At 43.7% G+C, this 26,594-nt stretch overlaps 2 protein-coding genes across 2 annotated transcripts in view; one reads left to right on the top strand and one right to left on the bottom strand.

The window, feature by feature from the left end:
* The window catches only part of SMOC2 (SPARC related modular calcium binding 2), a 424,404-nt gene that overhangs the window by 229,110 nt on the left and 168,700 nt on the right, over positions 1-26,594 (top strand). Inside the window, exon 8 of the mRNA XM_088448976.1 lies at positions 19,284-19,470. Coding sequence (XP_088305102.1) covers positions 19,284-19,470 — 187 coding nt within the window. The remainder of the gene's footprint in view (positions 1-19,283; positions 19,471-26,594) is intronic.
* Positions 853-15,856, bottom strand: LOC148503972 (uncharacterized). The gene is made up of 4 exons (XM_088448992.1): positions 14,919-15,856; positions 3,208-3,217; positions 2,783-3,092; positions 853-1,043 (listed from the first exon to the last, which is right to left on the bottom strand). The coding sequence occupies exons 1-4, from the start codon at positions 15,854-15,856 to the stop codon at positions 853-855; spliced, it is 1,449 nt and encodes a 482-aa protein (XP_088305118.1).

Genomic DNA, 26,594 nt, shown 5'->3' with positions numbered 1-26,594 from the left:
GTGGAACAATTTTTCATGTTCCCCAGGCTGGCAGTGTGGCACTGGGTTGTGGTATCATAGACTAGAGCACAGTCACACAAACATGTACGGAACAGCATCTAGCACCTTTACAGTGAGGAAGCTGCTGGCTGCTGCTGCTGGCCGGCGCTCAGTGGGGCATTTAGACACACTGATTGAAAAAGTGCAGAAAAAAAGGAGGAGGCAATGGTGGAGTTGTACTATACGTGTGTTGTTCTTTTCTTTTTGCTATTGCTAACATATCACTTCTAACATTACTAGTGATGAGCATAATACTAGGCATTATGGTCAGTGATGGAGCATATTATTGCTAGTAGACATATTGCCAGGCCCGGCAACAGGGGGGGACTAGGGGGACACCTGTACTGGGCCCCGAGGTTCAGAGAAGCCTCAAGATTGCCATGACCCCAAAACACCCAGTGGTAGCCAATGGCAGTGGTAGAGTATTAGTAGTGCCCTAGCATCGGCGGGGGAACAATATAATGAGGAGAGACTGTGACATGTTAGCAGTGGGTCCATCCATTAGACTTCTTAAACCCCCCTGCAGCAGGGCCCTGCATAGAGCACAGTGTGCAGTGCGTCTATGTGACTCGTTGTGATGAAGTCACGTGCGGCCAGGTGCTTCCCTTGTGATACTTTAGTCTCTAGCACTTGTGGCACCGGTCAGGGTTCCTTGCCTATACTTCACAGCTGCAACAGCACCGCATCCCTCTGACGCTGCAAAGCCACAGCACTGCTGTCAGCAACTGGACGAGTTGGAGTATGACACTTTATACGAGGCAATAGATAATGAGGAGGAAATCTCATTCTCTGTAAAGGGGGACCCCAGAAAGTTCACAAACCTCCAACTCCATCGGTGACAGGAAGGGGCTTATTTATCATTTCTGTTCTGGATTTTCTACTGTGTTTGCAATTGTAAGCCAAGTGCGTTTGCTCTTGGCTCTTTGCGTTTGCTCTTGGCTTATAAAATGATTCAATCCACACAATTCGGCTCAATTGATCATAATGTTCACTCCTTTTCTTGGCTAGAAAGAAAATTAAAAAAAAATTAAAAAAATTCCCTCCAGCACACTGCAAAGAAACCAGCAAGAAACTTGAAAACTACATGATAATAGAAATTCAGATACATGGTTAAGCACCCACCAAGTCAAAGCTTCCCTGTACCAGCGTTTCTAGCACTACAAGTTAATAGCACCCACTCTGGGTCATATAATTGCATACTGTTGTGCCACATGATAACAGCACATACATAGATATATTTAAGTTGAGAGACAATTCACCTGCAGGTACCCCAGAGGACTCCAAATAGCAAACCCTCCCAATGCAGGTCACATACATCCACATGATAACAGCACATACATAGATATATATAAGTTGAGAGACAATTCGCCTGCAGGTACCCCAATGGACTCCAAATAGCAAACCCTCCCAATGATGGTCACATCCATGCACTTGAACCATTCCACCCATCCACTTGTAAAAGGAGACCGTTAGACTAGAAAAAAAGAAAACATTTAAAAAAAATAAAATCCTTCCAGCGCACTGCAAAAAAACCCAGCAAAAGTCTTGAATACTACATAATAGTAGAAATCCGGAGATCTTTGTATATATATTTGCAAATACATGGTTAAGCACCAGACCACGTACACTCCTATTCTTATCTGTTTATACAATGCAGTGATTGAGACATACTTACCTACTCTACTGAGTTTTCTGGGTGATTCACTAATTTGGGGAAGTTCTCCCAGGAAAGTAGACAATCATCCTGGATTCTGTCCACTTCTATATTGAAATAGGAGGGGTGAGTGTGTGATGTTGCAATTCGCTGTAAATTGCGTCATCATGGGCCACCCATAGTCCTTGCTGCTATAACATAATTGGCAGCAATACACCCCCACCCTTCCCACCTGGATTTCCCCCTGCACAGATTGCCCAAAGCCCAGAAAGAAAATTTAGGTAAGTATGGACCGCAAAGGGCAAAGCTCTTTCAAGTGATGACTTTTTGTAGAACACTGTAGAACATTGGGTAGACTAACATGCATACAATTTTTGTATTCAATAACATCAGTATTTTATTTTAGATTTGCAATTAAATAGTTCCTGAGTTTAACTTGCGCAGTGCACAATATTTTACAGGGCAATATTTTTGACTTTCAACTGGGTTTGTCTTAGCTAAATTATAGTACAAATGTATGAATTTAATTTATAAATCCTTACCATCTGCTATGTGCTGAGTACATAAAAAAAAGGATATCATGAACATACTGACTTTGTGTTTTTCAGCGCCAACAACCACCTTGAATAGTAATAATCATTCAATCAGGGCCAACAACCACCTTGAATAGTAATAATCATTCAATCAGATGATTCACATAGGAAGAAAACGTGAATTTCCTTCATTTTTGCAGTTATAGCAAATGCTAATTTTAGAATTTGCAAGAGCATTTGGCATTAGTACATGATACAACATAAGCAGCGAGTTTATTATCATATGTGAATTTTTTGTAACGGCACCGAAATACAAAATAGTAAAATGTATCTGTAATAGTTGATAGCTATTGAATAATACCTACTGTACATTTATATTGATACAGCTAAGACAGAATCCCAGGTAAGCCAAAAAGTATTACATTTTGATAGCTTTTGCCACATTCATTCTATGCGGTTTTTATATGTTTTAGTACGACTGCGAAAATCAAATTTAATACATTGTGCCATGGAATGTATAGTATGAGTAGAGTTAAGAGAATTATGTTCTGCTCACTTGTATTTGGGTAAGACTTGTTGTAGTTAAGGTAAGACTTGTTGTAGTTAGGGTAAGACTTGTAGTTAGGGTAAGACTTGTTGTAGTTGGGGCAAGACTTGTTGTAGTTAGGGTAAGACTTGTAGTTAGGGTAAGACTTGTTGTAGTTGGGGCAAGACTTGTTGTAGTTAGGGTAAGACTTGTAGTTAGGGTAAGACTTGTTGTAGTTGGGGCAAGACTTGTTGTAGTTAGGGTAAGACTTGTAGTTGGGGTTAGATTTGTTGTAGTTGCAGTAGGACTTATAGTTAGGGCTAGACTTGTTGTAGTTGGGCTGTAAAAATATGTTTTGTAGAGTCAATCAGTTTGATTTATATAGAATAAACTTAAGTAATTATCTAAACCAACATCCTGGTCTTAACTAGAACAATTCAACATAAGACACTTACGTTGGTGGTGCTGCCAGATAACATTTGTGAGAGTCACAATTATAACTGGTTTGCAAAGGAGCAAAAAAGACAAATATAGTCTTACTGGTGCACTCTTAAATACAAGGCAAACATGTTTGTGATTTTTTTTTTCTAATTTCTCTTCTGGAAAGGTCTTGTGCTGGCACAGGAATAGGAAGAAGACAACAATCATAAATTAATTTATTTAATTGTGATCATTACGTGTTACTTAAAACAAAAAAATATTTAGCTGGTGGGTGCAAGGAGCTTGACCTAGGTGTACCATTTTTTTTGTTTATGTTAAGAAGTGCATTTATTTTCAGTCATATCAATATACAAGTGAAGAACACTTATTCTGACCACAAACATGGTGATAACTGTAGCAATTTCAAGCAATTACTGTAACACATCACTTTTTGATAAAGCCTCCAGGAAAAAAGAGAAACCGGTCAGAGGTGATACTTAATATTTTTGCCCATGCATTGGACTCTCTATTTGGATTATCTTGTCCACATCTTGCAGCCAATTAGGACATTCTTGGTTGAGCTTTCCAGCCTTGTTTAGCAAGGTTCCAGCTGCTGATACTACTGTGACTCTGACCTCAGGATTCTCTGTCTTGGCACTTACTTACTTATCGACGTTTCGGGGGATAGGAACCCGTCATCGGGAAATGTGTATACAAACAGACTTATAGGGGTATATTTACTAAAGTGAGAGTTTTTAGAAGTGAGTTTTAGAAGAGATGTTGGTCATAAAAGCCAAACAGATTCTAGCTATTATCTTCTAGAAGGTGCTAGTTAAATGTTTAGTAGCATCTGAGTGGTTGCTATGGGCAACATCTCTTCTAAAACGCACTTCTAAAAACTCTCACATAGTAAATATACCCCATATACTTACAAAGCCATGAGGACTTCTTTCCCATCTCAGGTCAGACACCATCCCTCTGGCTCCAGTGTTCCACTTCCAGTCTCCACTGTGCCTAGTCATAGAGAATGACGTACTTCTGGGATCAGCGTCTGACCGACGCTTGGGAATCACAAAGAAGTTACCATAGAAACAAAGTCACTACGGGCATTACTTTAAGCATATAGTGATAAAAAGTGGATAAAGCAAAATAAAAAACATGTGAAACATGGTATCTACTATGTAAACTCCTTACATAATTGCCACTACATATATAGTACAATAAATATAAAAAATACTTAGAATTCCTAAAAATGTTAGATAACAAACTGTTATACTAACTTTACATCATGATGCATCTCCAGGGTATGTAATAGATACTAAGGGGTAAATTTATTAAAGTGAGAGTTTTTAGAAGTGAGTTTTAGAAGAGATGTTGCCCATATCAACCTATCAGATTCTAGCTATTATCTTCTAGAAGGTGCTAGTTAAATGTTAAGTAGAATCTGATTGGTTGCTATGGGCAACATCTCTTCTAAAACTCACTTCTAAAAATTCTCACTTTAGTAAATTTACCCCTTATCCTCAAATATATATATTTTTTTTATCAATTAAGCATAGTGATTATAATCCAAATGGTACAAAGGTTAACAACCAAATCTCTAAAAGAGTTTCAGAAATATTTATACAGGTTGAGTCTCCCATATCCAAAATGCTTGGGACCAGGGGTATTTTGGATATTGGAATATTCCGTATTTTGGAATAATCGCATACCATAATGACATGTTTTAAAAATAGGGCCCAAATCTAAACACAGAATGCATTTATGATTCATATACACCTTATACACACAGCCTGAAAGTAATTTTATACAATATTTTCAATAATTTTGTGGTTCAAACAAAGTTTGTGTACATACATGAAATTAATTTATGTTTCATATACACATTATACACAAAGCCTATAGGTCATTTTATACTTTATTTTTAATGATTTTGTACCTTAAACAAAGTTTGTGTACATTGAACCATCAAAAAGCAAAAGGTGTCACTATCTCAGTCATGCTGAAAATATTCCGTATTTCGGAATATTCCGTATTTCGGAATATTTGGATATGGGAGACTCCACCTGTAATACTACAGTAACTGCTTTATAAGTAACAACAACTAAGGCTCAATGCTTCACTCAAAACTCTAGGACTAACCATATCTAAGGGGAAGATCCACTTAGCCTCAACCTATAATAATTTTGTGGGTCTATCTCCTCTTCTCATTTTAAACGGAACCTGGTCAATAATTTTAAGGGAAAAATGCAAATTTTTCATTTCTTGGGCACTTTACCTAGGGGAACAGAACGCACAGTGGTGCACGGGATGTAGTTAATAGACCGATGGACACAACGCCGCCGGTCTAAATCCTGACACAACCTGCCTAACAAGGGACTTAAGATAGGCGTCGAAATGCCGACGCCAGAAGACCGACCCCCACCATCCCGATCGTCCTCTGACGGGTAAGTTTAACACTTAGCCTAGGGATGGGGGGGTTAGGTTTGGGGACCCCAAGGGGGACCTAGGGTTAGGCACTAGAGGGGAAGTTAGAGTTAGGCACCCCACCGTGAGGGTTAGATTGAGGGTGCTAGAAGGGGGGGTTAGGTTTAGGCACCCCTGGGGGGGAGGTAAGGGTTAGGCACTAGGAGGGGAGGTTAGGGTTAGCAGGGGCACTGAGGGGGGGGGGTAGAGGGCCCGGGCTTGCTGGAGGGGCCCATCGGGTGCCCGGTTCCGGCACCGCTCCCCCCTCTTACATCACAGCAGCCCAGCACACGCAGCTATGTGCTGGGCTGCACTGGGAGAACTGCTCGCGGCTGCTAAGAAGCAGCCACAGCAGTCTCCTATGCCTGTAGGGGGAGCGATCAAGCTGATCGTGCCCCCCACTGGTTATGCGCCGGGCTGAGGAGGCTCACTGCACCACCCTCGCCAGCGCAAGCGGCATTGCAAAACTTTTATTTTCTTTTACCTAAGGGGCGTGACCATACCTTCCGCAATTAGGCCACACCCTCTTTTACCTGGGTCCGGCTCGGCTCTTGACGGGCCTGTGGGTTAGGCACCCCTAAGGGAGGGTTAGGGGAGGGTTAGCGTACTTACCAACACCTGTCGGGATCTCGATTTGTCGCACTGTCACTGTCTGGATTTGAACCATCAGCTGTTGAGCTGCCAGTATTTCAATCCCATTCCGTGCTGCACATCAAGTGTGCTCCATAAATGAGTTCTAATGGTGGAGCCACAACCAGTTTTGTCAGAGAGATGGATTGTTCATAACAAGAACATTAATAGAAAACTTGTTTGAACATAACATGTAGATTAATTTGCATGTAGTGATGAAAAATGTTTTTTTACCATGTTAGCATAAAGTTTTTGTGAGAAGCAATGCAGGTCATAGTGCTGTATTTTAGAGCAAATTCTACAGTTAACTGATATTTTATATTAACGTTTATTTGATTCTTTCTACTAAGTATTATTCAGCCCAAGACTATAAATTTTATGTGTGTAAAATTAATCAGAGCACTGGGAGTCTCCATCCCTCCTGTTTATATGCCATACACAGCAGAGGATGGATCGTAAGAGGCATAAAGAGCCTTTAACCACAAGACCGAAATAAATGTCAGCGCTGTGCAGCTCAGTATAAAAACACAGCTCTGTTGATTCTTTCCCTGGATGCAAACCATATTCCGTACTTACTGACTCATACCAACTTCTAACCTTCATGAATACACAAATGTGGAGGAAAAAAGTCTGTCAGCGTGATTTTTGTTTTTCACATGAGTAGATTGTCTTTCACACTGTTCATTTTAACATTGTCTACAGACAGAAACACAATAAAATGAAGACACTTCAGTGAGATTGTTTTTTAGAATGTGCTGAGATGTGCTATGAACAATCTTATATTTCCAAGAATGAGACTGCAGGTTCTATTTTGAGCCATTTAGAAAAAGCACCATGGAAGGCAAAGTCTGGTTTTAGTTTATTTTTACTTGAATACAATATTTTTTAGTTCTTTTATATAAAGTATGATTGGTTGCTTTGGGCAACTTCTCCAATCAACTTATAACTGTTTAGCCATATTTTCTATATGACTAATATTTAGGTAAGTGTATGTGGGACATATCTGTATGTTTGGTGTAGACTTCCAGTATATATGGATAAACTCTTGTGTTTAGATGTTATTTATTCAGAAAGGATTGTCACTGTAATATAGGTAGGAAATATATATATCGAATATATAAGAATATATAACTGCATCAGATAAAATCTATGTAATGAGGAGCGGATTTACCGCTAGGCAACCTAGGCGTCCACCTAGGGCCTGGCGGGTCCAAAGGGGCCCGTGTCTGGGGCCTGAAATTCCACCCTGACTATCACAAATGCAGGCTTCTCTTCTTTTTGTAATGTTTTAGAGGCTCCGTTACTGTGCCTCTGTAAAACATGTCCTAGAGGAGCACCGCGCGACATACTGACGTCATGTTGCCCCGCCCCACTCTTTTGCACTCTTGACAGTGCACAAGCCCAGGCTCAGTCCAGCCCCAGCAGTGAAGTGAGGACCGGACACCTGAGTAATTAAAGCAACTGCAATTACAGTGATCAGATGGAGGGCTTCCCGCACCTCTAAACGTCTGTATCGCTGCAGCGCTGTCCTTATAACAGTGCAAGGATACTGATCGCAGATACTGGAGAGCAGAGAGGAGCAGAAGAGTGAGGAGCTGATGAGCGTTTTGTGCTACAGGTGTCTCCAGAAAAAGGGGAAGGTGGGTGGGGGGTTATTTGGAGGGGACTGGGGAGATGGGAAGTGTCTACATTGCTATTTTTTTTTCTAATCGTGACAGTGACATAGAGGTATATTTATTAGCATTTTGACACATGACAATATATGATTATACATTGTAGTATAACCAGGCTCAGTAAAGTACACCCAGGCTCAGACTGTCTATTGAAATTTCTTGTGTGGGGGGGAGAGGGGGTGTTTGATGTTTTCCACACCCACCTGCTCCTACGGGGGATGTGTGGGAGGGGGGCTGTGGGTGGGGGGAGGTGAGTGGGGTCCGCGGGGAGGGGATGGAGTTTGTTTGCTGCAAGCATATGAAGACTGTGGGGTCGATTCAGACCCGGACACTAAGCTGCGTTCTCTCGCATCCAAATGGGGCCGGGTATGCATATTCCGCGATCGCACTGTCTGGTGTAAGGACGCCCTGTAAGTCTTAGATAGCGACGGCAGAGCGAACGCACGCCGGTATAAAGCCACCCACTTTTCTTTCTTAATCTTAACACACGTCATCTCCAGGAAGTGTATGATTATTCAGAACCATTAGGAGCCATCAGAGCAGCACGCAGCGCTTGAGGTCGACCCTACCCCACTACAAGCACTGCGATCACTGCAGGCCTCCATGCTAATTATGCACACCCATAAAATGTTCGCAGCACCACTCCCCCGTTTACAAGCACCTTCTCCCGTTACCACCCACAAACGGCGCTGTCACTGAAAGTAGCGTCCAGTCTGTGTACTACGAGCACACAATTCCCGGACGCAGTGACTGGTTCGTGCATGCGTATTTTGTCACATACGTCTGCGCAGACAGATTATAATCGCCCATAGCTTAGCGACTGGGTCTGAATCGGGCCCCATGTCTTCTTGTGCTGTGTGAATGTATAATAAATTAATACTTCTGTGGTAACCTTGACTTTACGTGGTAAGTAAAGAGTTTACCTTGTGTGTTGTGGTTCAATCTTCACTCGACTTACGGAGAGGTGAGAGTAATGGAAGCACATGAAGGGGTGACGAGGCAGCTTGTGGTTTTTATTTTGTGAACACAGGTTTATTAGAGAGTCGGCAGGGCACTTGCATAAATAACACACCTCACTCAATGAGGCAGCCTTTGTATTGCATCAGTGGGAAAAAACATCAATAATGAGATTACACATAAAAACAATGGCATTTGCACGGCACCATACGGATTGGTGTAATAATACTTCGGCAGTATGACCATACAATGTAAGGCAACTTTTACGTTACTATTCACAGTTGAATTCAGTATTGAGCATACATTCTTATCTCAAACGGTTGCACACTACAAGAAAACAATTCAGCAATGATGTCAGTACTAAACTAACAGTTTCAATGTCCAGATGACCTTAAACACAAAACACTGTATTCCTACCCGTCTTCGCTGCTGCAGCTGGTGGAGCTCTTATAGATCAGTTTAAGTTGACCATGGTACTAGTCCCACTTAGTGTAGCATTTGTTAGTATTAAATCTGGGAGGGAAGAATCGCCAATGTGTGTATGGAAATCCTGTACACAGTACAGCAATTCAGTCACTGAATGTTAATTCCACTTTTCTCTCTATAAGCACATTCAATTCTCAGGCAATCAGGTTATTCAATATTCCTAAACAACTGTTACTGTAAAGTGTCCCGCAGTTCTATCCCAGGTTGAAGGGCTATATTATCTCCTTTCAGTAGTGTATTCCAGCTTTCAAGTGTCAAAGAATCACTGTGCTGTGAAATAGGACAGTCTTGGTGTGATCCGGAAAACATGCAGGGTAAATATTGGTGAGCTTGGTCAGTGAAGCAGATAACTCCTATATACTGAAAGTGAAAGTAACACTGAGGTTCTGCTATTTGCAACAAGGTATGAGAAAGTCCAGTACTACTGAGTGTCAGTGCAGCTCTGCCTGTGGTGCAATCAATCTTCCACTCACCACTCCTGTAGCTACCTCTGGTGCAAGGCTATGTAACTTTTCCACTGCTGGAGCTGTATGTCTATACTGCAGTTAATCGGTGGCCATCTTGTGGTTGGCAGCATGGCAACTCAAAGCAATTGTTGCTGTTGGCCTGCGGCCATCTTGTGGTTGGCAGAAAAAGTTATAAATCACAATAGGACAGCGACTTCTCTTATAAGTAGTATAACTGAAATGAGGGTGCTTTGAAGTTACCCTATGATGGCTGCTGCTGTGGTATGGGGCAGGGGGGATGATTACCCTGTACTGCGTGTTGCCACTGTGGCTGTGTACCTCCACGAGCGGCTCTTGCTGCTGCGCTGGACGCCTTAATGGTGTGCTGCTCTTCGTTGCTGTGGCTCACCTGACCCGGTCTATCTTCCGCGGGTCCCCGGCGTCCACGCTCCCGGCTTGGCTGCTCCACACTCCACTAGAGCTTTGCAGCTTGGCGGTCTCTGCCCGCTGTCCTTGTGCTGCACGCCACACTTCTCCTCAGCTCCCGGCACGCCCTCTTTTTCGCGGGCACCTGACCACACCCACCGCTTGAGAGACAGGACAGGCTCATCCAATCAGCACCAGCTGTCCCCTTGCTTCACATGTGCTGGGGAGACATGTATTAACTCCTTCCTTGCCCAAAGTGGTATTAACCCCTCACAGTCCTAGGGGTGTCCGTTTCATGGGTGTCACATCCCTCCATACTGAAATGATGCGTGTCCTCACGCTTGGTCCAATAATAAAGGGAAACAGAACAAAGGATAATTCCCAAATAACGGAGTATTGGCATCTGTAAGTCACAAATCCTGGGCATCAAGGAACATAGGATGAATAGATCATGATCCTGACTACGCCTAACCATTAACTATCACACTAGCACAAATGTACACATAAATACAACATATCAATGTCAAACAGATTAGTGTAATCAGGAAAATATAAACAGTACTAAAGGTGCCTCTACCGACCTCTCTATTGTCTGTAACGCGTGGGCAGTATTCCTTGGGTGCTCCTGGTCGAGCGTCTCACTTCACCAATTTCAGGGACGTCTGCAATGACTTCCTCAACCACAGGCGATTGCCTCATTTCTGGGGTCGGGGAACCGGCCACGACAGGCCAATACATACTCAGGACAAGACTCAATGGGTCATTTAGCATCGACAACTGATCTCGGGCTGGGTGTGATGGTGGAGAATCAGGTAGTAATTCTGGGGCTCTGTGATGGTTAGGGCACAATTTGAGTTGATCCCGATGTACAACTTTCGGTTGACCACCTTCTACCTTATCAATCTGGTACACGGCTATTTCAGCGTTGGGTATGCCGGTAACTACATATGGATCAGGCTCCCATTGCGAATCCAATTTGCTGTGCCGCCGATTATTTCGCCTTAGCACGACATCTCCTACGGTTAATGGTCTGGCATGTGCGGTCGCATCGTATCGATCCTTTTGTCGATCACGGATAGCATCCATACGTTGGTCCACAAGAGCTCGAGCAGTCTGTAATCTACGCTGGTGTTCTACGACCCAATCCCCTTGGAAGCAAGAATCTGTGGCATCATCCGAAGCCAGGCCTAAGTGAACGTCAGCGGGTAGCTTCCCAGATCGTCCAAAAAGCAGATAATATGGCGTGTATCCTGTGGAGCTGTGCACAGTGTTGGTGTAGACAAAGATCAGTTCTGCTAGCAGAGTGGGCCACTCACGTCTTTGTGGAAGGGGCACCGCTCGGAGTAAATTTATCACAGTTTGGTTCATCCTTTCGCAGGCCCCGTTGCCCTGAGGATGGTATGCTGTAGTGCATAATTTCACACACCTGTACAACTGGCATAGTTCTTGGAAGAGTAGGGCTTCAAATGCAGGCCCCTGATCCGTCAGAATACTAGCAGGGTACCCGTAGGGCCGTACAAATGCTCGCCAGACAATTTCTGCTGTCGTCTTTGCCGTGAGATCCCGAACTGGCAGTACAATGGCAAACTTGGTGTAATGGTCAATTATGGTTACAGCATATTGATATCCATTGCTACTTGGTTCTAGCTTCACATGGTCGATAGTTACGAGTTCCAGTGGTTGTCGGGTAACAATGGGGTGCAGCGGTGCCTTCTCTTCTGATGGAGCCGGTCTACGTGCTGTGCATATGTCGCAAGATTTGCACCAGTCTTCCACATCCTGACGCATATTCCCCCAGTAAAATCTTCGACGTAGGGTCGCCTCGGTCTTTTGACAGCCGAAATGGCCAGAGTGATCATGATAGGCCCGTAGGATAAGATCAATTTTCGCAGGGGGCACCACCAACTGCTCAATCAACAGATGTGTCTTTGGATCTGTGCTCTGTCGTAGCAATAGGCCTCTTCGCAACGTCAAACGGTCCTTTTGTCGCCACAATTGGATTAGGTCCGGGGTTACAGCTTGTCTCTGAATTCGGGTCAACCCCTGACGAGAGGCCAGCAACTGTTTCACCCTTTTTAAGGTTGGGCTTGCGTCCTGCCAGGCAGTCCAATCTCCTTCCATCTCCACGCCCTGAACTTCCTGCACTCTCGCAGGGATGGGAACCATAGCATTCTGTTCCGGTGCTCTTCTTTTCAAACTGAAGTTGGGAGTTTCAATCTGCTCCCACCTGTCTATTCCTTCCAATTCACTTTCGCCTGTCTGTAGCCGGGAGAGTGCATCGGCATTCGCGTTACTTCGCCCACTTCTGTATACTACTTTGAACTGGTAGTTGGCCAGTCTGGAGGACCACCTTTGTTCCAAAGCTCCTAGAGGGGTGGTGGCTTGATGAGCCAGTGGGTTACAGTCTGTATAAGCTACAAACGGTGTTGCCGCTAGATAGTCTCTGAATTTTTTTGTCACTGCCCACACCAAGGCAAGAAACTCGAGTTTGTAGGCACTGTAATTGGCGTCGTTCCGTTTGGTGGGACGTAGACTGCGACTAGCGTAAGCGATCACATGCTCTTGATTTTTCTGAACTTGGGCAAGTACAGCTCCCAACCCTTGCTTGCTGGCATCCGTGTACAGCCGGAACGGGTGGTTGTAATCTGGGTAGGCCAGCACAGGGGCCTCTGTCAGGACTTTCTTCAGCAGGTCGAAGGCTGTCTGTCGTTCAGTCGTCCACTCAATGAGAATTCGTTTGTTATACTTATCCTTAGGGATCCCTCGTAGAATTTCTAATAGAGGGGCAGCGACTTTGGCAAAGTCCTTCACAAACCGTCCATAATATCCTACAAATCCAAGGAACCGTCGGACATCTTTGACTGTCAGCGGGATGGGCCATTCCAATACCGCTTTCACCTTTTCAGGGTCCGTGGTCACACCCTCAGGGCTTACAATGTGACCTAAGTACTGAACTCGGGGCTTGAGCAGGTGGCACTTGGATGGCTTCTGCTTCAGACCGAATCTAGTCAGCTGTTGGAAAACCTCCCGTAAGTGTTGCAGATGGTCAGAGTAGGTTTTTGAAAAGATGATAATGTCATCCAAATATAGGAGAACCACATCGAAATTCCTATGGCCTAGACAATGCTCCATCACGCGTTGGAAGGTGGCGGGAGCATTGCATAAGCCAAATGGCATACAGTTGAATTCATAGAGCCCCATTGGTGTGACGAAGGCAGTCTTCTCCTTGTCCTCTTCCTTCATCTGAACCTGCCAGTAGCCGCTGGTCAAATCTAGGGTTGAGAAATATTTGGCAGATTTAAGCGCCGTCAGAGACTCCTCAATTCGGGGTAGAGGATAGGCATCCTTATGTGTGATAGCATTCAGCTTCCTGTAGTCTACACAGAATCTTAGCTGGCCATCCTTTTTGCGAACTAACACCAATGGGGCTGCCCATGGGCTGTGACTCTCTCGGATGATGCCATTGCTCTTCATGTCCTCCAACAGTTGCCGTACGGGATGATATAGCGCTGGTGCCAATGGGCGATGCCGCTCCTTTATTGGTGGGGAATCCCCTGTCAGGATACGATGGTGTATCTCCTTCACGATACCCAGATCTGTAGGGCTATGGCTGAAAGTCTCAGCATTATTCTTCACAACCTGGAGGATTCTGGCCTTATGGTCTCTCGGTGTGCTGCCATCCCCTACCTGAATCTCTGTCCACCATTCATCTTCCTGCTCGTCAGCTGTACTACTCTCCGTGGTTACTTGACACTGATTAGCTTGTAAGGATGGATATACGACATCTTGAAATGAGGTCCACAACAATCGGGCCAGTGGCTGGCGTCGATACAACTTGATTGCGTAATTATGGGGATTTAAGATCCGCACTGGGACTCGTCCGTTCTCCACAGTGACTAGGGTACTGGCTACTACCGCCTCCTGACGAGCGGACGTTAAACAGGGTTCAATTAAGGCCTCATAGCTTCTGCCAGCTGGTCCGCATTGTGCCTTGCCCCAGAGGATGGTCTCTGAATTGGGTTGCAATTTGATGGGCTTACTATCCATTAGTCTAACCTTTCCAATCTCTCCCTCACTATGGGTGAACCTCTATTGACCTTGAAGCACCCTGATAGTCTTCTGTATGATTCTTCGCTCCCCGGTGACCAACTGAGACAATTCACTCCTTAGTGTGGCCAATAGCTCCTCCGGACATTGCTGTAAGACGTTCATTCCTTTAGCTTCACTGCTCTCAGTGATCAGACATCCCTGTAGTTGAAGGAGGGTTTTTCCGATCTGCAGATTAGCCTCCCAGTACCCCACGCAGGAGATCCCCAGTCCGTTACTAGCAATTAGTTGCAGACATGAGGGAGGTGGCATCAGCAACTGCCCCTCCTTCCAATAGCGTTGAAAAGCAGGTAGCTGTATGGTGGTGATTTGGGATCCTGTGTCTAACATGGCCAAAACTTCCACGCCATTTATGACAATTGGGATTGTCGGACACGTCCCGACATACCGGGGTCACCACTCTTCAGGATTCGTGTCTACTCTTCCTGTTCTCCCCGAGGCTTGACCCCCACCCTCGGGGTGTTGCAGTTTAACGTCTCCTCTTGCCTGCAGTGTCTCTCCACATGACCTGCCTTCTGGCACCGCCTGCAGATGGGACGGCCTTGAGCATCATACCGATCTGTTGATCTTCTCCCTTGTCCCCGGGGTGGTTCCAACCAGTCATCAGCCCTTTGTCTTCTCGGCCGCCACCGCGGCTCTTCATAATCCGCCGGTTGGGATTGAGCTAGGCTATGCACCTCCCTACGTATCTCTGCCATTCCCAATGTCATTTCTTCCATCTGTTTCCTCAACAGTTGTATTGGGTCAGGGGATGGCAGCTGCAGCCCATGGGAGGCGGGGTTGGTTTCTTTGGGTGCCTGACATGCATTCCGTAAGCCAGCTTCTGCCGAGTAGGACTGACTTGGTAATTCTGGGAATTCCGTATTATGCTCTTCGACCGTGCCCAACATATTGATAGCCGCTTCTTTAAAGTCTAAGAAAGTATGCGTCGGAAGTTGTAGTAGCAGTTGAACTCGTGTTCCTTCTCTGTTAGCTCCCTCTATCAATTGGGTGACCAAGGTCTCATCCGGGTTCCTGACTTCTTCCTGATCGACAGCCTGGATTGCCCTCAAGGCCTCCTGCAGGGTGAGGGCGTAGTCACGCAGACTCTCCCCAGGTTTTTGTTTACATGCATATAACTTCATTTTCAAGGTGGATAAGGTACGGGCATCAAAAGTGGTCGCTAGTCGTTTAAGGACTTGTTCTACGTTCTGTTTTTCTCTGGCGGGCCAGGACGTCACTTCCCTGAGTGCCGAATGCTTCAATTGCCCAATGAGTATCTCGACCTGCTGCTGATCACTTAGCGGGTACAAACGGAACATAGAGGTCATCTTCCTTTTAAACTCGGTGAGAGTGCTTCCTTCTGTGCCATGGTCCTCACCAGAATACGTGGGGAGCCACGGGGCTCCGAAGTAATAGGGGAGCGTGATAGGATTGATCTGTGCCACAGGTGGGTTGATCGGTGCTCCTGCGCCAGCAGGCGGTACTGCCTGGGTTGGTGGATCGGTCGACATGGCTCTTCTATACTTCCAACCTTCTCACTTTGGCCCCCCGTTAATCCTGTTCGTGACGCCAGTTGTGGTAACCTTGACTTTACGTGGTAAGTAAAGAGTTTACCTTGTGTGTTGTGGTTCAATCTTCACTCGACTTACGGAGAGGTGAGAGTAATGGAAGCACATGAAGAGGTGACGAGGAAGCTTGTGGTTTTTATTTTGTCAACACAGGTTTATTAGAGAGTCGGCAGGGCACTTGCATAAATAACACACCTCACTCAATGAGGCAGCCTTTGTATTGCATCAGTGGGAAAAAACATCAATAATGAGATTACACATAAAAACAATGGCATTTGCACGGCACCATACGGATTGGTGTAATAAAACTTCGGCAGTATGACCATACAATGTAAGGCAACTTTTACGTTACTATTCACAGTTGAATTCAGTATTGAGCATACATTCTTATCTCAAACGGTTGCACACTACAAGAAAACAATTCAGCAATGATGTCAGTACTAAACTAACAGTTTCAATGTCCAGATGACCTTAAACACAAAACACTGTATTCCTACCCGTCTTCGCTGCTGCAGCTGGTGGAGCTCTTATAGATCAGTTTAAGTTGACCATGGTACTAGCCCCACTTAGTGTAGCATTTGTTAGTATTAAATCTGGGAGGGAAGAATCGCCAATGTGTGTATGGAAATCCTGTACAGCAATTCAGTCACTGAATGTTAATTCCACTTTTCTCTCTATAAGCACATTCAATTCTCAGACTAACAGGGAAAGGAAAGGATAAGATTAATGCAGTCGTTGTATGGAGACAGAAGCTAATTAATGGTCTTACATTATCATTTATAAAGGAGTCGGGGGAGGAAAGGTAGTTTGAGGAAGAATCACTTCAGGAATGCTTTTGGCTCTCAGCCAGCTTATATAAGAAAGAAAAACAGTATAATTTAGTTGTATATATAGCACTGGCTTACCTCTACTGACTTATATATGTAATTCTTCTAAATTTGTCAGTGTATATGGTTATACATTTGCAGCAATATTACTAAGGAAGACTATGTTGAACTTTAATGGACTTTGAACTTCCTTTTGCGCTGCCAAGTGATACTAGGATTTATGCTCAGGTGGTTCTGGACATATTAAGGACCTTTATCTGCTACATTAATGAACTTCATAGGCAGAGACTAAAATACTGAGCAACAATTTATGTGTAAAGGTATTAAACTTTATAATAGTTTATATTAGTGTAAAAGGTATTCTATTTGCATATGGAAGTAAAATTGGTGTTATATATGTAGTAAATGTTGTATCAATATGTTTTTCCTCTGAATTTATGACATATGTAAATACAAAGTGTTAACCTACTATAAGCAGTGTGCAATACTTACCTCTAGGAATTGGAAGAGCGTCATCGAGGGAATCCTGTGGAGAAATGTAACAGGTGGTCAATTCATTATAGTAAAGTGTTAATGCACCAGTATTGTATGAATTACATGTCACATTAAATTCATCATATTACACCATATAACTCAAACAGGGCATTCCTAGGGTAGCCCTATAACCCCAGCCTAGGTGGAGGCACATATATTGTAAAGTATAGTATCTGGGAACCTAGGGTCTTTTTATAAGGTACGGGAGAGAGGGTTACAACTGTAATTTCATAGACGGTACCAGATAAGAGACAGAAGCTGATTGGTTGTTTTAGGCAACTGCTCCACTTTATCTTTCTCCAAGGCTTCATACATCTCCTCCTAGGAGCCTCCGTTAAAGTTAATGTATTTTGATTAGTGTAATCACATGACAGAAAAATCATGGAGTCCAGGGATTGGGGAAGATATTCCCTATCCTGGCTTCCATAAATTCAGGGGCACAGATATTTTATAGAATTGGGTTACCTCTATTAAATGATGGGGAATGATAGTTTAGGTGACAATATCAAGCTCAAACTGGAAAAAATTGTGCCCAGCAGAATACTGAGAAAACCCTCAGAGGCATAACTAGGGTTGATGACGCCCAGGGCAAATAAAAAAAAATGGTGCCCTTTCTCCCATAGTTATACGGCACCCCCATCCCCCTCCACATAAATTACCTTCACATAGTACAGAACAGTTTGCTGGGACAAACATCAAATGCGGAGCAAGAAAGAGATCTGTCCTGACATTAAGAGCAAGGAGCCTTCAGTTGGGGGAAACAAATTATCCTCCTGAGCGCAACAGCACCAGATGTGGATGTTGATGTGAGCGATCAGAGGGAGCAGACGAGAACCAGAACAGGCAGACATCCCCATCTACTATGCAGAGGAGATGATCAAATGTGGGTGCTAAGAGCAGCCGCAGGGTCCTTGTAAGACGTCCTCTGCACTAATGGCTGGGTGGAAGCAAGTGTCGGAGCTGAGAGAGACATGGGGTGGTTGAAAGACATGGGGGTGAGAAAGAGATATGGGGGAGAGAGATAGAGGCATGGGGGAAAGAAAGACATGGGGGAGAGAGAGACTTTGGAGATAGAGATAGACACAGAGAAGAAAGACAGAGGGCCAGACCAATGTTTTCTTTTTTTGGGATGGAGAGATTTGTCTCTGTCTACACTCTTAGGGTGCAATCACCCCGATCACTTTCGAGAGGAAGCTGCTGTGACTGTCATATGCCTTTGCTAACAGTGACTCACTACACTGCCTCGCTTGGCACCTGTGACAACAGGTAAGGGGCTGGGCGCGGAGGTGGCCGCTCGGCCATACTTTCAGACCAGACCAGACCATCAGGCCAACGGATCTTCTGGCATCTGCCAGATGGCCAGTCCCGGCCCTGTCCCACATACAAAAAAATTGTATGTATTTGCACCCCTTGCATTGCAACATGGTTTGTCCAGGTACACAGTTACTTGCTATTTCTTACTCTATTCCCAACTCTGAATCAGGTCCTCTCTGCAGCCATTTAAAACTGAGCAGAAATAACTCCCATGGCTACATAGTAGTGCAGCTTTGATGTATATAAAACATAGTAATATGTTAATGTAGTCAATTCAACTATGTGTGAACTGAGGGTGATGCCAGCTATGTGCTGTGATGTGCCTTTGTAACAGTGTTGGAATGCCTGCAGATGCACACTAAATCTCTACAATATTAGCAATATTTTTGTGTTAATTTAATGAGTACATTATAATTAATTCTAACACAAGCCTATACTAGTTTTATAATTTTGGCTATTTTCTTACACATATTAACTGCGACTACAATAACTACTACTGCTACTACTTATTATTATTATTATTATTAGTAGTAGTAGTATATATTTTATCTGCATATTTTTTTCAGGAACTTTGTGGGGGCAACTTTTGACACCATAATGTGTAAAAATTGGATTTTGTAAAATTAGGTAAGATTGTGCTCAAAATATCTTTCTAGCTGAAATCATTGTTCTTTTTGTTATGTCATTTAACACAGCATCATCTTGTGATCAGGAACATCATTCAGCAGTAGAAGAAGCAAAGCAACCAAAAAATGACAATGTATTCATTCCAGAGTGTGCAAACGGAGGATTATACAAGCCTGTGCAATGTCACCCATCCACAGGATACTGCTGGTGTGTTCTTGTGGACACTGGGCGACCCATACCGGGTACATCCACAAGGTAAGAATGTTCTTAGCTTTTCAAGTAAACACTGTATATTATTTGCATATTAATGATTATATAATATTAGATAAATACATACAGAATGCTGTTTAATCACTTGCCTGGTGTGGTCACATCATTTGCGACTACACCAGGCTGTGCATTAACTAACATGGTTGCAAACGATGCGACCTGACAGAAATGTACAGTGGGCGGCTGCAGGAAGATAATCTTCCAGCAGCCACCAGTAGCAGAGGGACCTTCTTGTCCCTCTGCATTCATGCACCCTCCCCAGTGTCTGCCCTGCTGCCGATTACTGCTTTCAGGACGTTAGGACCCCCCACCTGGCATTGGCAGAGAGGAGGAGGAGCTCAGAGGAGGAGGAGCTCAGAGAAGCAGTTGTTGGGGAAATAAAGTCGTAATGGTTGCAATGTTCCAAGCTTTGATAGTCCGATCAATGACCGATATAGTAAAAATTGATGTTAATGTTAAGTGTTATTATTATTTTCTAACAATAGTTTTGCACATGTAGTAAATAGATGTGCTTGACCTAACTGAATAATTGAAAATAAAAAACAATTTCAGAGCAGTTCTTGTAAAAAAAATAAAAAAATGCCAGTTAAATGGTTAAAGGGACACAGGGGCTGATTCAGACCCGCTCGCGAGCGCAGGATGCTCGAAAGCGGGTCGATATGGTGCCGAATTGCGCATGCGCACGACGGAGGGAGCTCCGTCGTGCGCATGCGCGAGACCCGAATAACGACGGCCAAGCCGTCGTTATGGGTCTCACACCAAAGGGGGCGTGCTGTCGAAAAGGGGGCGTGCTGTGCCCCCCTTTGGTAAGCGTGCCGGGGGCGTGGCTGCCAGACGGAGGCATTCCCATGGGAACGCCTACCGTCTGAGTCCGGCCCCACTGACATCACTAGTGATGTCAGTGGGAGTGATTTTGGCTCTGATAGAGCCAAAATCACTCCAGGGCTTGCGGTCACCGAGACCCTACCGCAGGGTCTCGTCGCAAGCCCGATGGTCGCGATGGTCTTGACCATCGCGACCATCATCATGGACGCTCGCTATAGCTGTGGGTGGTAACCCACAGCTATGCGAGCATCCATGAGGCCGCTCCAATTTCAGGTAGGAGGGCCCTGATTCAGAGCGAGCGCTCTGGTCAGAGCGTCCGGCTCTGAATCAGGCCCACTGTCATGACACAGATGATCCTTTCTGCCCTTCCTCTCTTTCTAGGCACCGGATCACAGTGTTACTATTATTAACTATTTCATTTTGTTGGAATTGTCTTTGCTATTTGATATTTGCCCCTATACAATACTGTTGGTTTGATGCCTTTTGTACTGTATTGTTTGCTCACCCTTCACGTACCTATGGACCATTGGTGGCACTATAACAATTAGAGATAATATTTGTTATATTGAATGCCTTTAAATTCAGACATTTTCTTTTACAAAGATTGCAGCAATATTATTTTGTAGTTTTAACCTGACATTGTTGTGTCCATTGTACCAGAGATTTATATAGCAGTTTACTTATCTCTGGGCCTGATTCAGACTTGGGAATAGAGTAAGATAACTGTGTACCTGGACAAACCATGTTGAACTGCAAGGGGCGCAAATACATACATACGTAAATATTGGTTGCTTTTGCCTGTAGCCCACAAATGCTGGACAGCTTTATTTTTACACTGCAATTTAGATGTCAGTATGGACACACCCCTCCCAAATCTAAAGCTGGGTTCACAATGTACGATGTGTACCCAACGATGCGATCAAAGATCCGACGGCCGACGTATCGGGCGGTCCCCACACATGCTGGCCGACCGCCCGATATACTGCACCCCCCGCCCCCTTCCCTATAGACCTGTATGGGATCGTTCATCGCTTCTCCAGATCTCTTGTGCATGCAGAAAGATCTAGAGGAGCGACCGACGACCCCACGGGAGCGCGCAGTGGATGATATCATGCCCACACATGGAACGATATAGCTGCAATATCATTGGAAACCGTTGGATCTGCCGCTATATCGCTCCGTGTGTGGGGGCCTTAAATCTCTCTGCACATATTACATCTGCCCCACCTGCAGTGTAGCATGGTTTTACCAATGGGCACAGTTACTTGCTATTTCATACTCTGTTCTCAAATCTGAATCAGGTCTCCTTAATAGAAAATACTAATTTATCTCCAACAATAAAATATAAAAACTGAAGTTTTGTACAAATAGCAGAAAACATCCTATACTTTTCCTAAATAAATTATGCTTCATTTTGGGAATTTTTGGCTTGTGCATTGCTGGATATTTTAAATAAAGCTGTAACCGATTCATACACAGATATTGTTGCCAACATATAGAAGTTGTTTCAAACTCTGTTTATTCTCACGCTAATGCCATAACGATGTAGTCAAGCCAGAGACTGAGTACCCCAAAAGGTCAAGCCTAAGGTGCTTAGCTATTAGTAACAGCATGATCATCACGTTGTCTACCCCATCCTCATCACAGATGAAATACAGGAAAATTGTAGCATTGACACATCACCTAACATTTGCTCAGTTCAGATGAGAAATCACATACAGCATACAAAGTCCTGGCTTGCATAAATTGCAAAATAAAGTATTGGTTGTCCTCCAAATAACTAAGGACTGGAAATGTGATCTCTTACAATAGCTCAAATATCATTGCTGCTTTGTGGTCATGGCAAATACCACATATCCACTGTTTTGCTTGTATGCTTAACCTGATAGTGCAGAGAGACTTGTGCACTTAGGAATAAATTGAAAACATATTAGCAATACCAAAGAAATTATGTGCTCATTTTACCAGATCATATTGTGTAAGAAATGCGCTTACCTCAACAAAGTAGTAACAATACGTGACAGCTGCAGACAGAATTGCTATCATTGTACTGTATATAATGTTATATCCCAACTGTCCATGTAATCTATTTTTTTTACTTACATAAGGCAACTAATAGAGGGAACATTTGAAAAACGTCCTTTAGATGAGGTGACAAAGTTTGTTAGCAGCGATGATTGTGAGGTTAGCAGCATTTGTCCTATCATTTTCATGTTAGCTCAATAATACCCCTTTTACACTAAAGTCCTGGGTCTGACTCAGTATTTAGATCATATTTCCAAATCTGGTCAGACCCGGGATTGACCCCTTCAGTCTGCGGCGCCGACCAGGGTTTTTCCCAGGTCGGCACCGTTCACACTGCACACGGGTGCAGTGGAATTGTTTTGCTGGTGCTTTGAGATGACAACATCTCCAAGCGCCAGGACATCTGGAACTCCCCATGTTTTTTAACGGGATCCGCGTCATTCCCGTGTTAAACCCTGCAAGCTACCCGGGTTGAATTGCTGGGTCACTGGACCCTCATGACCACAAATGTGTACATCATCATACCGCATGTGTGCTTGAGGTTAACAGTCAACCAATGAGGATGCTTATCATATATGTATTGCTAAGGAGAGCCAAGGACTAATCATTTATGAGGCTTGAACACAGATGTTTCAGGGGGTTAGGATAATTGGCAGCCATAACACATGGTGTGGTGTTCAAATTGAATATTCAATACCAACAAGGAAACTGACAATTATTTAATTGCAACATTGGCAGAACCATGCTACAAGTGGAAAATTGTCTGTCTCATCCGAAAGGGAGTCAATGCTTGTACATTTTCAAGAAACTCTAATGGTGCATACACACGGTCAGATTTGTCAGATGTGTCAGATGAACGATTGTACAATTAAACGATTTAAATAATCTGAACGATTTGATGAACGATTTGACCAACGATTTGAATGATTTGGACTACGAACGATTTTTGACTGCATTAAAATGAATGGAATCGTCAAAATCTGACTACAAACACATCAGATGTCAGATATCGTTATCTGACCATCGGGTTTGCGCATCGTTCATCGTTCAAACATGTCAGATATGTCAGAGTTTCCTTCAGATATGAACGATTGAATGATTTTTGAAATCGTTATCGTTTAAATCTGAAGAAAAATCTGACCGTGTGTATGCACCATTAGGTGAACTCTATAGTCCTTTATACACCAATTATAAGCAATGTGTTGGAGAAAATATGTGTCAGCTTTACTGACCAAAATTATACACCAGCAAACTCATCAGGGAAAGATAATGGCCCTGATTCAGAGCCGCTCGCACTGACCAGAGCGCTCGCTCTGAATCAGGGCCCTCCTCCATTAAAATGGAGCGTCCTCCTGGACGCTCGTATAGCTTTTGGTGACCACCCACAGCATATACGAGCGTCCAAAAAGATGGTGGCGATGGTCTTGACCATCGCAACAATCGGACTTGCGACGGAAACCCTGCGGGTGGTCTGTCAAAATCACTCCCACTGACATCACTAGTGATGTCAGTGGGGCCGGATTCAGACAGTAGGCGTTCCCATGGGAACGCCTCCATCTGGCCGCCATGCCCCCGGCACGCCCACCAAAGGGGGCGTGCTGTCAGTCACCATCGACAGCACGCCCCCTTTGGTGCGAGACCTGGAGCGACAGCTTGGCTGTCGCAGTCCGGGTCTCGCACATGCGCACGACGGAGCTCCCTCCGTCGTGCGCATGCGCAGTGGGGACCATCGACCCACTTGGGAGCGTACTGCCGCTTGCGAGTGGGTCTTAATGACCCCCAATGTCTGTTGACAGCAAAGCAAAAAATAGATTTTGATAGGAATGATGCAGTAATATTTTTTTAAAAAGAAGACAATAAGCCATTAAATTTTACAGCCTGGGCAGAAGATGTTGGTAGCAGCGCCGGCCCGACCATTAAGCAGAGTACGTTGGCATGTAGGGCGCCAGGCTCTCTGCACGGCGCAGAGTAAGGAGAAAGGGAGGGGAGAGGAAGGCTGAGGGAGGCGCACGAGAAATGCGCAGCTTCCCAGCTGTACTAAGGTCTGTTTTCCCCTGGGTGGTAGCATACGTGAATTGCCCTGTATTGCTTACCACAGATTATGACCACTGCAATATTGACAGAAGCTTGATCTGTAGCTGGAAGTTGCTACATTAAACATTGAAGATCTCTCCTGCTTATTTTCTGACTGTGGAGTTAGTATTGCTGGTGGAACTGTAACGGAAAAGAACAATCTGTTCCAAATAATTGGAATTGATAACATTCATATAAATAAACCATCAATGGAAAATCTCCATATTCACCTATCTTAAAATGAATAAGTATAATAAGTATATAGAGATTTCATAGTCACATTACAGATGTAACATTACACTCATTTGAAGCACGGCAGAAAAAAGAAAGGTAAAGAAGACTCTTTGTTTGGGGGCACACTTTTACTGGTACATTCAGTTTAAAACATAACTTTTAATACACCTCTTTCTAAAATAAATTGATCATAGAGATCATATATTGGACAGACAAGGTCAAAAAAACATACATTTAAAAGAATTATTAAACACTTAACCACATTCCAGTTCTGTCTGGATCCGATAGACTACACATATAGTTTAGTATCCAAAAGAAAAAAGTTCCAAAAATAAATTAATTTATTGTTACATACAAATAATAATTCAATAAGTGTAACTTGTCAACTATAAGTTGTATATTGTATATATCACTAAGGTTCACAGAGATTTTCATATGCTGCACAGAGACAGACCACATATGTTATTCTCCTGAATTAAAGTAACCTAAAAGGCTTGCATTAGGATTTAATATCCAGAGTCCTCTTAAATTCAGGTAATCAGGTAAGCATGCAATGATGGGTAAACATAAAAGACTAACACATTTAGCAGGGAACTGCAGTAATATTGATAAACAAGCCCTGCATGTCTCACCGATTCCGATAGAATAGTGTATAGTCAATCATAAAAAGCACATACATAAAATAAGAATAGGGATCTGCTATTGGTTATTTGCCTGTCAACATTGAATAATCAATGAGAGTCCCTTATTCCAATGTATGTGGCAAATCAGATTCCCTGCATCTGCTGTCAGCTCCAAGATACGGAGCTGATGAGAGTACAGAAAGTAAAGTATAGTAAAAGTGGTAATAAAGTTAAATGTAGATCATATCTTTACTAGAATGTGTTTAGATAATAATCTCCCTTAGGAGACCTAAAATCTGGGTGAGAGTGATCGGTAAGCAAAGTAAGTTAATTAACATTTACTATATATAGCTACACATTAAATCTCCATTCTTTATAGTACAATCAAGGTATACAAGGAGAAGAGGAAAGGGAATCTCCTCTGTTCCAGTCCTCTATGACCCTGACTGGGTATTTGCCACAGGCAGTGAATACCTCAGACACAAGTGCCTAGAAGGAGGTACTAGGAGGGACAGTCTAAAACTCCTTTCTTGAGGTATGGGGAACTGATTCCCTTGGTGAGGATAAACCTCACTACCTCTAGGGAGAGATAGAGAAGAAAGTAAATACCTGTTTCTTCTAAAGTTTGTGGAAATTTGCTATATAGATATGGGGGACCCGGTTTGCGCAAAAGCCGGTGTCCCTGTAGACCAACGCGCGTTTCACCCCTTAGGCTTGGTCACGGTCTCGAGTGTGTCTAATGATGTATCATGTAAATTTATATTCAAAGTAATTAAAGAACCAGCGTCTCAGGTGCCAGGTTATACAGCCAATCCCCATGATGTCAAAAGGTCCCGGCCAAACAAAATGGTGGGCGGGACATGTGACTTTGTGTTTAGAGCGAAGTCTATTAAGACTCCGTAGCGGGTAAGTTGTTGATCGATTCAAGCTTGTTCCATCTCGGGAAGTAAAGGCTAAAATACTCACGATTAGCCTTTAGAACAGAGGCGTCTGCAGCTACTAATACATAGGGGAACAGCTGCGGGTACTCACGGCCTTGATTAGCATTATTTAATCTGAGCATTAGTGTTTCTCCCCACTACGCATGGTTGCTAGGCAACCAGAGGCATCAGAGGTAACATGATCGTACTAGAAATCATAAGTAAATAGTAAAGCTGCCATCAACTTCTTCATTATAGAACGGTTAACCAAGTAATTTATTATGGGACAATATCAACAGGACAATATGTAATCTATAAAAATAGCCGATGAAAGGCCATAATATTTATTTATTAATATACTTCAGGCTTATCCCCTATAGGGAAGGAAATGTCAAGCTGTTAACAGTTA

Source organism: Taudactylus pleione, unplaced genomic scaffold, assembly GCF_031769625.1.
Source record: "Taudactylus pleione unplaced genomic scaffold, aTauple2 ptg000473l, whole genome shotgun sequence".
NCBI lineage: Eukaryota > Metazoa > Chordata > Amphibia > Anura > Myobatrachidae > Taudactylus > Taudactylus pleione.
This window is presented reverse-complemented; position numbering and strand designations above follow the sequence as displayed.

What these genes read in the sequence shown, in the direction of transcription:
- LOC148503972 (XM_088448992.1), bottom strand. Translation starts at nt 15,856, where the DNA reads ATGTCGACCGATCCACCAACCCAGGCAGTACCGCCTGCTGGCGCAGGA. An exon ending in CAAGTCTTACCCAAATACAA is followed by an intron (nt 1,044 to 2,782) that starts GTGAGCAGAACA and finishes TTTTCTTTCTAG; the next exon opens with CCAAGAAAAGGAGTGAACAT.